Source organism: Chelonoidis abingdonii, chromosome 4, assembly GCF_003597395.2.
Source record: "Chelonoidis abingdonii isolate Lonesome George chromosome 4, CheloAbing_2.0, whole genome shotgun sequence".
Lineage (NCBI taxonomy): Eukaryota > Metazoa > Chordata > Testudines > Testudinidae > Chelonoidis > Chelonoidis abingdonii.
The window spans coordinates 112360781-112378178 of NC_133772.1; the positions used below are offsets into that span (position 1 = coordinate 112360781).

A 17398-nucleotide genomic window follows, 5' to 3' on the forward strand; every position below is an offset into this window, starting at 1 on the left:
CCTTCCTCCCCCTGTAGCAGTTACGTAAGCGCAGGTGCATTAAGTAATCTTGGCCGCGGCAGCTCGTTAGTAAGTTTTCCTTCTGCAAGTTATCTTGTCCTTCTGCTAAAGGTGCACAGGCCTCATTATTTCTGCTTTAGACTGATTAGAACTGTTGCAACTGATAATGGCTGTTACACCTGGCCTTTTATGTCGATTCAAGTTCAAACATGGAGGGACTCTTGTCTGCTGAGGCCTAAAACCAGGAAGGCTCCATACCCTTGTGGCCTTCCACCCTCCCGAGTTACTTAGGGTTATCCTTAGTGACAGAAACAACCCCATGACTGCCCTGCCCGCCCCCGTTCACAAACACCCCGTGACTGCTCTGCCTGCCACTCACATTCACTGACAGAACCCCACAGACACCCCAACACTGTCCTGCCCGCTCCCCCATTCACAGACAGAAACCCTGTAACTGCCACTCCCCATTCACTGACAGAACCCCACAGATACTCCATGAATGCCCTACCCACCACACCCCCATTCACTGACAGACCGCCACATCCAGTGACCCGTCAATTACCCCCCAGGCCCATTAACTGACAGACTTCCCCCGCACACACCCAATGACTGCCTGGCCCCACCGTGCATACCCACTGCCCCCATTTGCTGACAGACCACACACACTGTAACTGCGCTGTCTGCAAACAGCCACAGCTCATGTGCACATCATGCACACACCTACTACCTGCCCCCATTCATTGACAGACCCCACACAACACACACATCTTATGTGTGCCCACAGTATGTGCACATTCATTGCCCATCCCCATTCACTGACAGACACACCCAGTGACTGCCCTTTCACTGCTCACACACATAACAGCTGGGCAAACACAGCACTTGCAATGTTTGTCATGCCTGTACAATAGTACTTAATCGATCAGATTTACTTTTATTGCTAGCCAGATTCACTTTCTGGTTTTTGACCTGTATGCTGCATTCTCTGGGTTGCAATTATTTTGGGGGGGATGTTTACATTCAAATTCTTCATTGAAATTTTAGAAAATAATATTAAAACGTTTCAGTTAATGTGAGGATTTTAAAAATGTTTTTCTCCTTACAAAAATCTAAACTTTGGGCATAAAACTATCCAATTGAGACGCTTTAAGATGTGGAAAAGCATCTAGAACTACTACTCCCAGAATCCCAGCAACTGTCAAAGCATGCCTGGGGTCTCATCTTTATAAGATTGGCAGCAGTAACAGACCTATAGAAAGCACATGAGGGAGGATGCATCAGCCAATGCAATGTTAGCATCTGTATAAGTTCTGTTCATTCAGAGGCGGAAGCAGAACAGAGCGGAGCTGGAAGTGCAAGATGAGTACTGCCTTAGTGAAGGTATTTACTGCTACTGGGGACCAGAGACAGAGAGCAGAATTGGGGCTTTTTGTTTCACTCTGGCTGCACGAAGAAAAGTTCTTATTTCTCCTACAGATAATGCAGCTTCAGCTGGAGGATCTTCAGGTTAATTCAGAGGCACCTGAAGTGCAGACTGTGCATTTTCAGACAGGGTTGTAGCTACCCTCAACCCCACACATTTTATGGAAGATGGGCTGAAATTGTGGCCCCTTGATCAGATGTAATAATCCCTGGATTCAGTTTAAACCCTGAGTCCTGCAATATGCCCCATACAGGCAGAACCCTATGCCTGTGCAGAGCCACACTGACTTCACTTGGGCTTTGTCTAGGTAGAACAACTTGCTGTACTGAGACCTAAGTTAGTATCCAGTGGCTCCAAGTAAAAGTCTCCAGGAAAGAAAGAAACTGCTTAGTATAAGGACAGCTGCAGAATGCAGAAAATTTTGTAAGCGATCAGATTGGATTTCAACATCTAACAAGAGGCATCCCATCAGATGGCATGTGTGTTTGTGGGAAGGGCAAGGAATTTGGATCAGAGTTTAAACAGCATGTGCAGCAAATGATATAGAACTACCATAAATTACAATATATAGTATATTTGGTATATTTTCCCCTCTCATGACCTATAGTAGTGGAACCTTCTGCACATGTATTGGGTGATTAAGAGCTGAGTGATTTATTCTTTCTTTTGGGTTATGATCTGGTGATAAATTATAAACAGGGCCGGTGCAACCATTTAGGCGAACTAGGCGGTAGCCTAGGGCGCCAAGATTTGGGGGCGCCAAAAAGTGGCACCCCCCAAAAAATTTTTAAATGGTTGCAGCCGCTGTTGCTGGAGGGGCTGAGCTGCCATCAGCAGCAGCTGCCTGCAGCCCAAGGTGTCCCCCGGGTCAGGGCGCCGCTCGTCAGCGCGCCCCTGACGTCAGTGCGCCGCAGCAGCCCGGCAGCCCAGGGCGCCCCCCGCCCCCGGGGTCAGCGAGCCGGATGGTGGCAGCGAGACCAGATCTAAGCTGGTAATTAAGCTTAGAAGTGTCCTGGAGGTCCCCACATCTGTACCCCAGGGATGGTGGCAGCGAGACCAGATCTAAGCTGGTAATTAAGCTTAGAAGTGTCCATGGAGGTCCCCACATCTGTACCCCAGAGTTCAGAGTGCGGGTGAGACCTATGACACAGGCACATGGTGCTCCATGTTGAGCCAAGAAGTTCCCACTGAACCTCAAGAAGTATTGCTGCATAATGGAACCTGCATGCTGTGTGGGCTGTATGCCCCTATTAAAGATGTAAGCTGCTGCAATATGATCCGTTTTAAACCATGTAGGATGTAACCTCCAGCTGTTACCCAGCTATCAATGTGGTCCTCAGCTGGGCAAAGTTTGAGGGGAAGAGTCAGGTTATTAGCCAGTGAAATAAGTTCCAAGGTATACGTGTCACCAGGAACACCCTGTAGTATTTTGTATGGGCTGCTTCTTCCAGCTGATGCTGTCTAAGCACTTTACAGCCATCAGTGCATTAAGCCTCACAGCCCCCTAGTGAAGTAAGAGTTGTAAGACCCCTGCCTAGGGCGCCAAAAACCCTGGCACCGCTCCTGGCTGGGAGGTTCCTTGGTTCAATAGTTAAACTAGAGATTCACTTCCCTGCACTCTCAGCACTTGCTTGGATGAGTGCCCCATTTCACACATAGAGGTTATGTTCAGCTCATGTACTGCATCACCACAAGCAGAGCCAAGCATAGAACACAAGAGTCCTGACTCCATCAGCTGCTCTGTTCTTTATCCACACTACTCCCGACCTCCTCACTAAAGAATGAGATGTGAATAGAAACAAGAGTCAATGGTTCTTCTCAGTGAAGGAGTCATGAGGAGAGAGTAATATGATTGAGACTTTTCAGCTTGGAAAAGAGACGAATACGGAGGGATCTGATAGAGGTCTCTCAAATCATGGCTGGTGTGGAGAAAGTAAATAAGGAAGTGTTATTTACTCCTTCTCGTAACATAAGAACTAGGGGTCACCAAATGAAATTAATAGGCAGCAGATTTAAAATAAGCAAGAGGAAGTATTTCTTCACACAACTCACAGTCAACCTGTGGAACTCTTTCCCAGAGGATGCTGTGAAGGCCAAAACTATAACAAGGTTCAGAAAAGAACTAGATACATTCATGGAGGATAGGTCCAACAATGGCTATTACTCAGGATGGACAGGGATGGTGTCCCTGTTTGCCAGAAGCTGAGGATGGATCACTTGATGATTACCTGTTTTGTTTATTACCTCTGGGTTACCTGGCATTGGCTACTGTCGGAAGACAGGATACTGGGCTAGATGGACCTTTGGTTTGATCCAGTATGGCCATTCTAATATTCTTAGGGTCATGAATCTTCTTTGGAATCTGATCGCACTTCTGCACACCCAGCATGTGACTGGGAGGACTTACTGCCCCGGATCTTCTCTTCACCTCCCCTCTCCCTGTGCAGACCAATTTCTTGGCCTTTTCACATCTCTGAAAGGCAATGTTAACTTGAGCTGGCACCGTCTCAGGTGACAAAGGGTCCTAAGTTGTAAAGTAAATGTGATGCTTTCCCCTCATCCTCAGGGGCCTTGAAACTAAAGAGTGAGGTCATCAGCATGACACAATTTACATGCGTGACACTCAGGCCACGTCTACACTACGGGATAATATCGAATTAGCTAAAATCGGTTTTATAAAACTGATATTATAAATTCGATTTCATGCGGCCACACTAGGCACAGTAATTCGGCGTTGTGCATCCATGGTCCGAGGCTAACCTCGATTTCTGAAGTGTTGCATTGTGGGTAACTCTTCCATAGCTATCCCATAGTTCCCGCAGTCTCCCCCGCCCCTTGGAATTCTGGGTTGAATCATTATTGGTCGTGGGGTGTCTGGGTAAATGTCGTCAGTCATCTCTTCCTCTGGGAAAACATCAGCTGACAATCCCTTTCGCCGCCGTTTTTCCTGGATTGCCTGACAAGACGCCCATACGCACGCAACCATGGACCTGTTCAGCTTTTTTTTTTTCCGGCACCGTAGTGTACGGATGCCGCGGACAGAGAGGCGATACTCCAGCGCTACAACAGCTAGCATTCACTTGCTTTGCAATGATAGCAGAGATGGTTACCGTCGTTCTTACATCCTACTGCCGGAGAAAACTGGCTATGAATGACGGTTCTCTCCTCCTCCCTCTGTACTCGTGCTATCATGAGTGCCCTGGCTGAAATTTGCGGGGGTGCACGCAAAAGCAAATTGGATTGACTCACTTGGGACTGAGTCAATCCCCCTTATGTGTAAAAATAGAGTCAGTCCTGCTAGAATAAGGGCAAGTGATTAGAGGACCAGTGTATCAAAGCACAGCTGCTCTGTGTCAGTATTCACAGGGGGTGCCCGCTGCAACAACCCCACCGTTGCTTTCCTCCCTCCCCCAACCTTTCCTGGGATACCGTGGCAGTGTCCTGCCCATTTGGTGTCATGCAGTAATAAAGAATGCAGAGGTAAGAGAACACTGAGTGTTTAGCTGACATAAAATAGAGGGGAGGCAGCTCCTCCGGCGCGATGATCTAGTCAGCAGGACATTAAGCGGCTGTGGGGGACGAGGAGCCCAGGCATCGCTGCTGGCTATGACAGTTCCAGGCAGTACAGAATCTTTTCTTTACCAGGAGAGGGGGTCGACGCCCCAGTTGGCTATAATGAAGCTGGTTATTTAGCCGTTCTCTCCTATCTACTGGGAGTAACCAGCAATGTGCGCCCATGCAAACAGTGTTAGATATTCATGAGGAACGGTTACTAGTCTATTGCACCGTCTACCACCGGGAGGGGGAGAGGAGCAGAGAGCATCTGCTTCTTCACTGCTGCAGCATCGCTCTACCAGCAGCATCAGAACACATAGTGACATTGAAGTAGTCAAGAAATGATCTTCTCCCTTTCTTTCCACGTGGGGGGCGAGGGGAGAAACTGAGGAGCTGTCCTGGAACACGCCAGAACACTGTGTTTTGATACCTACAGAATTGGAGCTCAGCCATAGAATGCATATCTCTTTGAGACTGCTGTGGACCGTGTGGATAGCTGGAGTAACTAGCTACCCCTCCCTTCCCTCCATGAGCGTCCATTTGATGTCTCTGGCTTCCCGTTACGTTGTCACGCAGGCTTGTAGCCTGGAGATATTTTTTAAACGCTTTGGGCATTTCGGTGTTCTTTAACGGAGCTCTGACAACAGATTGTCTCCCATACAGCGATAGATCTAGTTCCCGGTACGGTCCAATGCTGGAGCTCTTTTGGTTTGAGACTGCATCGCCCAACCCGTTGCTGATCAGAGCTCCACGCTGGCAAACAGAAAAATTGTAAATTCCAAAAAAGGTTCCGCGGGCTTTTCCTGTTACCTGCCGCTGCATCCGGAGTTCAGATTGCTGTCAAGCGTCAGTGGTGCACTGGTGGGGTAACCGCCCTGAGGCAATTAACGTCGATTTCCGTTCCAACTAACCGAATCCGATATGTTAATATCGAATTTAGCGCTACTCCTCTCGTTGAGGTGGAGTACAGAAATCGATTTAAAGAGCCCTTTATATCGATATAAAGGACGTTGTAGTGTGGACGGGTACAGCATTAAATCGATTTAACGCTCTTTAAATCGATTTAAACGCGTAATGTAGACCAGGCCTCAGTTAGCAAATGATCAGGCAGACTGCAGAAATATATAGAGAGAACAAGCAGGAAAATGTCTTCCTTGACTGGGAGGTTAGAGCCAGGGAACGGAGAGACAAAGGGAAGATATTGCCAACTCCAAGTGTTCAAAAATTCTGAGCAAGGTCCCAAAGAAAGATGAACAAAATTAATATATTTTGGATGTTTTTTCTTTACCTTCTGGTTTTTGATTCCTTAGAGTTTGTGGTTTCCAGTTTTGATCTGCAACCATGAGGGCTAGAAAGTTACTATTTTTTAAAATGAAAACTGAGATTTTCACATAATCTTATGACTTCAGGAGCTGAGGCTTTGTGAAAATCACCAAATAGCACGAATGTCACAGGAAAATCCCAAGAGCTGGTAATACTGCAGCATTCCTTCCTTCCCTGCCCTCCTACCAACCATTCCTCTGGTGAACTTTGGCTGGGATAATTTAGTCAAACATTTACATTCTGTAAACAGTTTAAATTAATCTAATATTTAGCTGTGAAAATATTTAGTGCTTAGATACAGGACTGGGACTTAGGGCTCCTGGGTTTTAGTTCTGGTTCTGCCATTGTCACAGGAATCAATGGACAAGTCACTTCCTCTCTCTGGTACAGTATTCCCCTCTGTAAAATGGGGCTATCGTGACACTGCATTTTTTGGGGGAGGAAGAAGGGGTGGCATGTGGAGTTAATTTATTAACATTTTCTGAAGTGCTTTGGGGTCCTCCAAAGGAAGTAGCTAGAGGTTTATTATTTGTTAATAAGAAATACAAACAAGCCTTGTGTACAGAGGAGGAACCTTTGTTGTATGTTACACAGTGTATTCCCAGTTTTACACAAAGACAGTTCCTGCTCGGAAGAGCTGGCATCTTTGTGATAACAGAAACCCTGTTTTTAGAACAGGCTCTCTTTTTATTATCGTACCAAGTTGTATTTCTGCACTTGCAGCTTCCAGCAACCCAAAAGTCTCTATATAAATATTTTATCCATCGTGACAAGAGCCAGATATCACAGTGATGGGTTCAATATATCAACCTAAAGAGAATTATAGGTGTGGCTGATACAGGATATTCACTCACAACAGAACTGAATCCTTCCAGTTCCTGTTGCTGAATCTTCTTGTTAGGCCTGAACAAAGATATAGCACAAAAACAGGTATGCCAGCCTGACCGAAGTCAGACTAACAGAGATTTCTGGGTAATCCTTGAGTGGAAAAATACCGAGAAGCAGCATGTCTCATAAAGAGATGGGAAAAAGTGAGATAAGAGAGCGGCTGCATTCCTGGCATAGTACCAGCTGTGCTGTGTTAGGAGCAATTTGTTTGAAGACCAGATACGGAGCCAGCCTCCCCATATTCATTTCCTAGCTCTGTTCTCTGTCTGTTCTTAACTCCCCTACATTCCTAACTGCTGGTGTTGCCTGTCTCCTCTGCGGTCAGACAACAAACCTCACCATCTGGATTCAGGTCCCCAACATTCTGAACACAGGAAGCTATTAAGAATTTGGATTCTGGCACTTTTCTCATTGGCTGTAGGGGCCGAGCCTTCCCCCACCCCAGCTGAGTGAAAAGAGAAGGCAGGGCCACGTGGCTTTCACTCTTTGGAGTGAACTGCATACACAGACCATGGATTCCTCTGGAAAGGTGAGATCCAAAGGGTTTAAAGCAGCTGGGAGCAGGGCCGGCGCTTCCATTTAGGCAACCTAGGCAGTCGCCTAGGGCGCCAGGATTTGGGAGGGCGGCATTTTGTGGCTCTCGGTGGCAATTCGGCAGCGGGGGGTCCTTCCGTGCTCCTGGTCTTCGGCGGCAATTCTGTGGCGGGTCCTTCACTCGCTCTGGGACCCGCTGCTGAAGCACCCCGAAGACCGGCAGCGCGGAAGGACCCCCCCGCCGCAGAATTGCTGCTGCCGACCGGGAGCGTGAAAGGACCCCTGCCTAGGGCACCAAAAACCCTGGCACCGCTCCTGGCTGGGAGGTTCCTTGGTTCAATAGTTAAACTAGAGATTCACTTCCCTGCACTCTCAGCACTTGCTTGGATGAGTAGCTTCCGTTCAACGTTAGGAACATGCATGTCAGTGAATGGCTCAAAGGGCTGGCTCATGCCACTGAGGTTTCAAATGGAGCTTCTCCCTGTACACAAAAGGGAACTTTACTTTAAAAATCAATGGCATGATAAAGAAGCCCACATCTGGCAGTGACAAAGAAAGACATTTTGCAGGGCCCAAACTCATCTGACTTGTATCCTTGTGGAAATGCATCTAACTTAATCCAATTTTCAAAGGGTCAGAAGGAAAAATGCTTCCCTCTAGCTGAGAAACTGCTAGCATTACCATCATGTAATCCACTTTCCTCTCTCTCCTCTTAGCCAGTTCTTTATAGTTATTTCCGAAGTTCCTGCGCCTGGAGAGTGAGAATTGGTAAGATCTGGTGTTTAATTCTTCTTTGCTCTGGCACTGTCAACCCCACCACCTTTCTTGAACACTAACTCCTTTCACTAACCAAACTAATCAGTGACCTACTGAGTGAGAGAGAGAGATCAGCAGACGTGCAACTGAAAAAACAGTGACTTTGGGTTTCCACCACTTCTCCAGGAGGAGGAGAGAGCAAACCAGAATCAATTTGCATTTGGTGGAGGGGAAGGCTAGTAGGGAATCAAGAGAATAACCATTTCATGTACCCCGTTGAAACTGGAGCGGCAATGGGCAGACAGGATACTTACTGGGATTGAAAGAATATTTCATGTTTGTTTGTTACAAACTTTTAACCATCTACCCATCTTTGGTAGAATAAGGGGGATCTCTGTTGTCCTTTCTTCTCAGCCCTGGCCTCTCAATAGTGGGCTCTGGATGGCACCCCCCGCTGCCCTCAGTAGTTCCTTTTTTCCCCAGACACTCTCTAGAGCTAGTTAGAGGGACATACTTCCCTCATAAAGCTAATGTAATCCAGATGCCTTCATCTCTCACATTCTTTAGAGCAGCCCCGTGTTCTGTGCTTGCAGTGATACCACCTCGAAGTATGTGATCTTGTCTGATCCTGCAATTTAAGCAGGGTGGGGCTTGCTCGGTATTTGGATGGGGACAAGTTAAAACAACGTTTTGCCAGAAGTGACATGGGTGACACAGGGCAATCTCCCTTGTGAGCTACCACTGACCCTACAGCCCAAGGTGCTGTAATGCAGGGCATAATGGGGGTTATTCAATAGGGTGTTAGTACTGATCTCAGTGCCCCAGCAAAGTACTAGGGGGGACTGCATGATAGAGGCACTGTCTTCCACAGGAGATCTAAAACAAGCACTCTGAAGGGAAAGAGGTTTCTTGTTTTGTTTTTACACTGTCTTCAATAGAAATTTTAAAACTTTATAAGCCCCTTTTCCTTGGAACCTAGCTTTCTGGCTCACTCTGCCTCTCTGAATCTACATGTTTTGTTCCCGCTAGCACTGGCTCTGAAGGGAATTGCCTATGATCAGGAACCAGTGAACCTCCTGAAGGATGGGGGACAGCAGGTAAGAGGGGAACTACAGTCAGCCTCCCCCTAAGCTGGCACACAGGCTAAGCCTGGGCATCACTAGAAATTTGGCAGCCCAGGATTATCAGAGGGCAAAGGAAATGGGATCTATGTTGCCTGCTCACTCCAGACTTTTTTCCGTAGCTAACTGTTGCCTCTGACCTCTTCAGCATCCCTAACTCCCTCCCTTCCTAGCGTTGACTTAAGCATAGGCTGAGATCAAGAAAATCTCCTGAAACTCACATATATCAGGCCATGGACTTGTCTCTCCATGGGAAGGGGCATTAGCTCTATTGCTTGGGGGATTTAAAACTAGGACTGGACAGCACGCTAGGGAAACTCACCATCCTGACTTAGCCCCCAGGAGGGAGTGAGAGAGACAGATTGCATGAGATCTAATAGATCTAATAGTTTCCTTCCCTCTCTGATGTCTGTGCCTGACATTATCCAGGAGGCTGCAGGCAGGCCCTCTGCCTTCAGTCGGCATGGGGGAACCAAGCTCATAAGGTGGTGGCAATAAAAGCAGGGTGCTGCTGTTTCCAAGTAGAGTCCTGGGTTGTGGATGAGTGGCACCAGAAAATGGAGGCATTTGTCATGGAGATGCCTGAACACTGTAGAGACTGACTGACTGGAGCACAGGTAGCCCTGAGGCAGGAATCTGCATATGACAACATGGCCAAGCCGAGAATGATACTGCAATTGCACTGCTGGGGGGATTGGGGATGGATCTTGCCTTGTCACTTGGGTCAATGGATAATGTGGGGGTAATGCACCTGGAGTGAACCCTAGGCTCCAACAGGAGTGCCTCCTGGTGTCCAAAGGAGGGTCATAATGTACCAGGACCATTAGGACTGAAGCAGAGGAAAGCGCCAAGGAGAAAACGTAGTGGAGAAACCTCAGGGTTTTAGCAGGATGAGAGACAGCAAGATTGCAAATCCATTCGCGAGCAGGGGAATTGGGAGACAAGGTAGTGCTGGCCCACACTCCTACCAAACAATCAGATGTGGAGAGAGAATATACAGAGCTGTGGGACCCTTGAGGTTTTCCCTTTCAGAGAGGATTAGTTGGTTCTTCTTGGGTACAGTATAGTAATCCCAGTGTCTTCTCTCCAGTTTTCTACTAAATTCCAGGCAGTAAATCCAATGCAGCAGGTCCCGGTTCTGAAAATCAATGGCATCATCTTGTCTCAGTCGGTGAGTAGCCCAGCCAGCTCTGCCCATTAATCATTTACTATGTCCTGCTGCCCACAGGGAGGACTTAGCCCCCACAGAGTGCCTTGTCTCTGGGTTAGAGAGCACAGAAAATGATCCCGGTTGGGAAGCGTATAGCAAGCAGCACCTGCAGGGAGACTGCCATGGGAAGCTGTCTTCCTCTTCAGCTGAGAGATTACTGTGTATCAGGCACAAAGACACCTGATATTAGTGATCACAGCTCAACTGCTGTCTCAGAATCCCACCTTTTACTGGGTAATTTGTCTTTTGGTAGCTTTTGCCAGGGAGAGAGATCGCTTGAGAGGTGAGCCAGGAGTGCTCCACCAAGTTTCTTCAGGGAAGTTTTTCCACATCACAAAAGGACACTATTTGGTATGGTGGTAACCTCTGATCAGAAGGGGCCAGACCTCAGACAGGAAATCTGTCTTTAACTCCTGCTCGTTTGCCATGCAATGGGGCTGGCTCTCCTCCCTAGCTCTTCAGTATCTCACCCATGTCTCCTTGCTCATTGCAGCTGGCCATAATTCAGTACCTGGAAGAGACCCGGCCTAACCCCAGGCTGCTGCCTCAAGATCTGAAGAAGAGAGCCAAAGCCCGGATGATTTCGGATCTCATTGTTTCTGGCATTCAGCCCCTGCAGGTACTGTCCTGTCACAAACAGACAGATGAGACTTCCAGATTGGGTTTCTAGCTGTCTGTGTCTCTCAAAGATTGTGACAGTATCATTCTGTTGAAACTGCTGATTGGCAACAGAGTGGCAGATCTCACACAGACAGTGGCATAGGATCGAATCCAGGCTCAGCATAGTTAGCACCATCTACCTGTTTTGCGGACTGAAAACAGCAAGGCACTTCCTGCAAAGACCACATGCTCTGACACTGAAAAATGTCCATGGTTCCCTAGGGCTTCTATTCAAGAAGAGCTGAATTTACAAGCAGCGCAGTAGGTTTCAGTTGCAGGGGTTAGCGCCTCTTGGCAGGGGGCAGAGAGGGGTGGCTCCAGGCACCAGCGCAGCCGTGGCCTGTTGGTCACTGTGATGGCGGCAATCAGGGAACCTTTGGCAGCATGCCTGCAGAAGGTCCGCTGGTCCCACGGCTTCGGTGGCAATTCAGTGTTGGGTATGCCAAAGGCGCAGGACTAGCAGATCACCTGCAGAGATGCCACTGAATCCTAGTGACCAGTAGACTGCCAGCAGGCATGCCACCGAAGGTCGCCTGACTGCCGTGCTTGGGGTGGCAAAAAACACAGAGCCGCCCCTGCAGAGAGAGCCCCAGGCAAAGGAGTGATGTCTTGTAGGAAGGGCAACTCTGCGAAAGGGAAACTCTGGGATGTGTGGGTCTGTGGTTCAGAGACTGAAACCTCTAGTGACCCAAAGGGCTGAGTATGGGACTGGGGATTAGGGATTGACACCATCTAATCCCAGATGATTCTGTTTTGTGTGTGGCCTGTGGCGAGTTACAGCCTGCTGGATCAAGCTAATTTGGGGACTCTTTGGCCTCCTCAGAACCTGACTTTCCTGAAACAAATGGGAGAGGAAAAGAACATGGAATGGGCTCAACACAATATCGCATGTGGTTTCAAAGGTACGTCTGCACTGAATGAATCAGTGCATCTGTGAATAGCACAAAGCACTGGATGAGCAGTCTGGGGGGCGACCTGGTCCAAAGTCCTGCTTTCTACTGCACAGGAACAGAACAATGGGCCATCTATGGTATCATCTGCTGCCATGCTGGAGCAGACCAAGGGCCCATCTGACCCAGAATCTCACATCCAGCAGTGGTTAAATATCTGATACTCCAGAGGAAGCTCAATGCTGCACCTGGAAACAGGGAGGGGATTCCTTCCTGACCCCTGTAGCAGTCAGCTCACACACTGACACATGAAGATTGACAACTCTTAACCTTTTATCCCAGCTGTCACAGCAGATGCCTTTTACATTCACATAAAGTGTACAACCCTTTATTTTAAATAGTACTAAGCTTGTTGCCTCAATATCCATGGCAGAGTGTCCCCCGGGTTAATTCTAGTAGGCATAAAATACCATTTTTATTTCCTCTCAATAAGTTGCCTTTAATTTCACTCTGGGCCTCCTTGTTCCAGTAACCTGAGATAGGGCAATAGGAGTGACTGGCCCTCCCTGCTTCACTCAGTTTATATCTCTGTATCCTGAACCTTCCTGTTCTTCTTCTTTCCAGTTCTGCTCTTTAATCTCTTCGTATAGGGAAGCCCTTCTCCCTGCCACTAACAGCGGAGGCAAGGGGCAGAGGGGAAGAATAGGAAGCCTATTTTGTCCTTTTGAAACCATCTTGGGTCCAAAATGGCTGAGTCCCAAAGCACCCTCCTTCCTTAGCTCCAGTGAGAGTCTCCTTCACTGTAAGCGCTGCCCTGGGTTGCTTCCTTCTAGCCCAACTCAGCGTACCTTGATTCACAACACTCAATCCAAAACACTGATGGCAATTTAGCACCACTCCCCTTTAAACCACTGAAAGTGGGAGTTGCTGATTCCTGAGCCAATGGACTGTCTCTTTCTGCAGCTCTGGAGCAGATCCTGCAGCACACTGCTGGGCGCTATTGCATTGGGGATGAGGTAAGGAGATCAGACAGCACAGCTTGCAGAAGGCATGGATAGCCTAGCATTTATCTGGGACTGGCTTTGGGCATAGAGGCTGTGGAGTCACAGCACAACCACACCCTGTGCTCAAGGTATATGCAGACAGAGCATTCCCTGGGCCTCTTCATAGGAAGAAGGGCTGCAAGCATCCGACTCAACCCATTACCTGCTCTCCTCCCCTAGTTCCTCCTCCTTTGGGGAGTAGCCATTTCATTGCATTTCACACAGGAGGTGGACAGCTTTCCCTTTCCCAGCTCTGTGAGGATGGCAAAAAGCCATGGGCTAGAAGGGACATTTGCTTGGCCCTGTCTATATGCTACCTCTCTGTAGCATAAACCAGCCTCTTTGGTGGCCATCTTGCTAAAGTCTAAGGACTAAATCCCCTTGGAGGTAGCCACTCCTGGTCCAAGCAGGCATAGTGGCTGTGGTGATGCCCATTGACACCGGGTACAGTCTCCAGCCCTGTCACCGCAGCACCTCGTTATCACTAACATTTTAAAGAAATCCAAACAGCCTAACTAGTACAGCTCATTTTGCTACCATTTCCAGCCAGAGCAGAAAGTATGAGAGACTTCAGGAGGCTGCCCAATCCCCGAGCTTAACGTCCTAGTCCTGCAGTTGCTTCACCCCATTAACCCATGGAAGGAAGCTTGGTTTGGTAGCCAAGGCACTGGACTGAGACCTGGTAACAGTCTTCAGCTACATTAAAGGCTTAATAAAGAAGCTGTTCTTAATGTCCACTGAAGGTAGGACAAGAAGTAATGGGCTTAAACTGCAGCCAGGGAGATTTAGGTTAGCTATAGGGGAAAAATGTGAATTATAAGGGTAGTTAAACTCTGGAATAGGCTTCTCCCTTATATAGTACTCCGCCCCCACTCCACTCCACCCAGGGAGGCTGGGGAATCCCCATCACTGGATTTTTTTAAGAACAGGCTAGATAACTGTCCCTAACAGGTTAAGTTTATTTGTTCCTGCTTCAGTACAGAGGGCTGGATTTGATGACTCCTCGACTTCCTTCTAGTCCTATATTTCTATGAAGAAATCTGGATAAATTCGTGGCTCTGCCCAGTGTCTGCCCTGGGCAAATCACTACTCTCTCTATGCCTCAGTTTTCCATCTCTAAAATGGAAATAGTAGTACTTCCCCTCCCCCCCGGCCCAAGTCCATCCTATTTAGGTTGTAAGCTCTGTAGTGTAGGGACTATCTGTTATACTGTGTGTGTGTACGCATACAGCCAAGCACAATAGGGCCTTGGTCGGTTCCTCTTGAAGCTACTGCAATGCAAATAATGAGACGTTCACTTATCACGGATCCAACTCTCCATCCCTAACCATAGGCGCCAATTTTCCCTGGTGCCGGTGGGAGCTCGCGCCCCTCTGCCCCTGCCCCAACCCCGACTCCACCCTTTTCCTGCCCCTGCCCCGTCCCCATTCCAACCCCTTCCCTAAAGTCTCTGCCCCAACTCCACCCACTCCCTGCCCCTTCCCCAAATCCCCACCCCACCCTCACCTCTTCCCTGGGTGCACCGCGTGCCCGCTTTTACCCCTGGCTCCCAGCGCTTGCTGGGAAAATCAGCTGTTTCGTGGTGCAAATGCTGGGAGCCAGGGGGGGAAAGCGGGCACGCGGTGTGCCCAGGGGAGGAGGTGGAGGCAGAGCAGAGACAAGCTGGGATGGGGGGGGGTGAGGCGGGGAGCTGCTGGTGGGTGCTAAGCACCCACCAATTTTTCCCCATGGGCGTTCCAGCCCGAGAGCACCCATGGAGTCAGTGCCTATGTCCCCAACTGGTTGTCTGCTCCCTCTTTGGAGGGGCACCTGGATTTGTTTGCTCAGTGGCAGAGTTGCCCTAGGAATCTCAGGGTGCTGTGCTGTCCTAATGAATTGGTCCCCATGATGCATAACCACACAGTTCTCCTGGGGCCAATGATTAGCAGCTGCAAGTGACTAAGGGTTCCATTCTGCATTGTCCCCATGCCCAGCAACTGAGCCTGCTTGCAGAGAGGGAGACCTTCTGTGTAGCCCCAGAGCTCCCAATTCAACCCTTTCACGCTGCATGGAAGTTGGTAAAAGAATAACTGCCCTCCTTCCAATGTGGAAGAAACAAACAAGCTTAGTTTCAACATGGCAACACCCATCTCACTAGAAACTGGATTGAAAGCCTACAAGCCCCCAAAAGGCATCAGAGAGTAACAGATTATGGTCACTACTGTTCCAGGCAGTACTGGGGCAGCTGCCCTAGAGGTAAAAAGCTTTGTACCCCATCCCCCTGAGCCAGTCAGGCCCCTCCTCTTTCATTTTGTGTAACACCTGGTGCCAGTGGAAAGTAAACACTGAACATAAACATGTACAACCATTTTCATCTGTCAGTGGTTCATCTCTCCTGCACTGGCATGTATTGGGTGGGTATAGCTATAGCTTGAAATTGAAACAACCACCCACTGCTGTTCCAGGCCCTGTAAGGAGCTGGACTGGGAGGCAGCCTCCTGCTCTCTACAGGATCAGAATTGTACAGAACAGGGCGAGTGCTGAGAAGGGCCTTTTGGGGAAAAAATGGGCCTGACAATCTGTAGCACCAGCCAGTGCCCTGGGCAGTAGGGTGGGGTTCTGAATTGCTTTGACCAGTTTTCTTTCCTTCACTGCAGGTTTCCATGGCTGACTTGTGCTTGGTCCCTCAGGTTTTCAATGCTCAGAGGTAAATGAAGGCTAGTCAGCCCCATTAGACCCCAGAGGCCTAGTTGATGGCCAAGCCTGACCTCTCTCCTGCTGATGCTCAAGCAAGTTGGGAATAGCACTCCCTCCCCCTGCTCCCCACATCGCTATCGGGGTATTCTTCTCCTCATGATTTTTTCATTTCCAAAACCCTATATCTTTTGAGGGCTCACAAAAGTGAGGAGCTGGGATTTCTTCCCTAAGGCCCCCAGAGCAAGACTGGCAGCTGCACCTACATGAGCTTAGACAGGCCTGATTCTGTGTCCCCACCTATGCAGAAAGCATGGGAAACACAGCCTCTTAGGGCTAGTAGAAGCCCTTATTGAAAGGGCCTCTTGCAGCCAGAACTGCACCATTGCACACTCCAGGAGAAAGAAGATATTTGGATAACATGACTGGCAACCTTATTTAAAAAAAAAAAAAGTGGCTGTAAGACCAGTGGGGGTATCCACTCTAGGAAAAAAGGTGTGTTTCTTGCCCCATGCTAACCAACACAACATAACATGCGGGAGGTAAAATCCTAGTGAAGACACGGCTGCTTTCACACATTAGCAGGCCAAGGTAGATCCTAGGGGTGAGCTTAACTAACACATGATCAGAACAACTTTTCCCGGTGCAGACTAGGCGCCAATCTGCCAGATGATCTGCTTGACTGTTCTGGAACTGTGTACTGATTGTGCTGCCCTGGGTCCGTGGAGCAGGGATTCTGTAGAACTGCCCCTTAGTGCTTGCTGCTGGACTGTCTAGCTGGGAGTATCTGACTGCATCTCTCTTCCCTTTATAGATTTAAAGTGGACCTGGCTCCATACCCCACGATCACCAGAATCAATAAAGCCCTTCTGGAGCTAGAGGCATTCCAAGTGAGCCACCCGTACCGGCAGCCGGATACCCCCGCAGAGCTGCGAGCCTAAGGTCCTTCCTACAAGCGGGCTCTGCTCCTCTCTAAAGCACAAGGGCAGGGGTGGCAGAGAAATGGATCACACCCTGCCCAGAGAAGGAAAGCCCAGCAGGCAGCCATAGCATTGATGTATCCTTGCCAGCTGCATAGGAGGAAGGAGAAAGAGAGCGAGCGCCCGTGCTCCTGTACTCTGAAAGAAGCTGTGGGTGGCCCGTTGCAGACCTGAGTATGGTAGGGAAAGGTCATGCTTACCCCTCATCATGTTTAACTACCTTCAATCTGACCACGTAGCAGATTAAAGGAGAAGCATCAATAGCTATCTTGAGCCCTGCATTTGTTTGGCTTTGGGCCCAGGAATGGGCTTGGGGAAGATCTCTTAGCTTTTTTTATTGTG

General features: G+C 48.7%; 1 protein-coding gene across 3 annotated transcripts; it reads left to right on the forward strand.

Annotated features, from left to right (window-relative positions):
- Positions 1 to 1274: 1274 nt before the first annotated feature.
- GSTZ1 (glutathione S-transferase zeta 1) lies at positions 1275 to 17329 on the forward strand. Of its 3 annotated transcripts, none has more exons than XM_032801901.2 (9): positions 1275 to 1380; positions 8440 to 8491; positions 9509 to 9576; positions 10691 to 10771; positions 11304 to 11429; positions 12294 to 12372; positions 13324 to 13376; positions 16040 to 16089; positions 16891 to 17329. In XM_032801901.2, exons 1-9 carry the CDS (start codon positions 1360 to 1362, stop codon positions 17015 to 17017), a joined length of 657 nt encoding a protein of 218 aa, XP_032657792.1. In that variant the 5' UTR covers positions 1275 to 1359; the 3' UTR covers positions 17018 to 17329. The 3 variants fall into 3 exon arrangements, with proteins under 3 accessions (XP_032657792.1, XP_032657794.1, XP_032657793.1); XM_032801902.2 differs by lacking the exon at positions 1275 to 1380 and adding an exon at positions 7214 to 7718; XM_032801903.2 differs by lacking the exon at positions 8440 to 8491 and having other exon boundaries at positions 1315 to 1380.
- Positions 17330 to 17398: the final 69 nt, after the last annotated feature.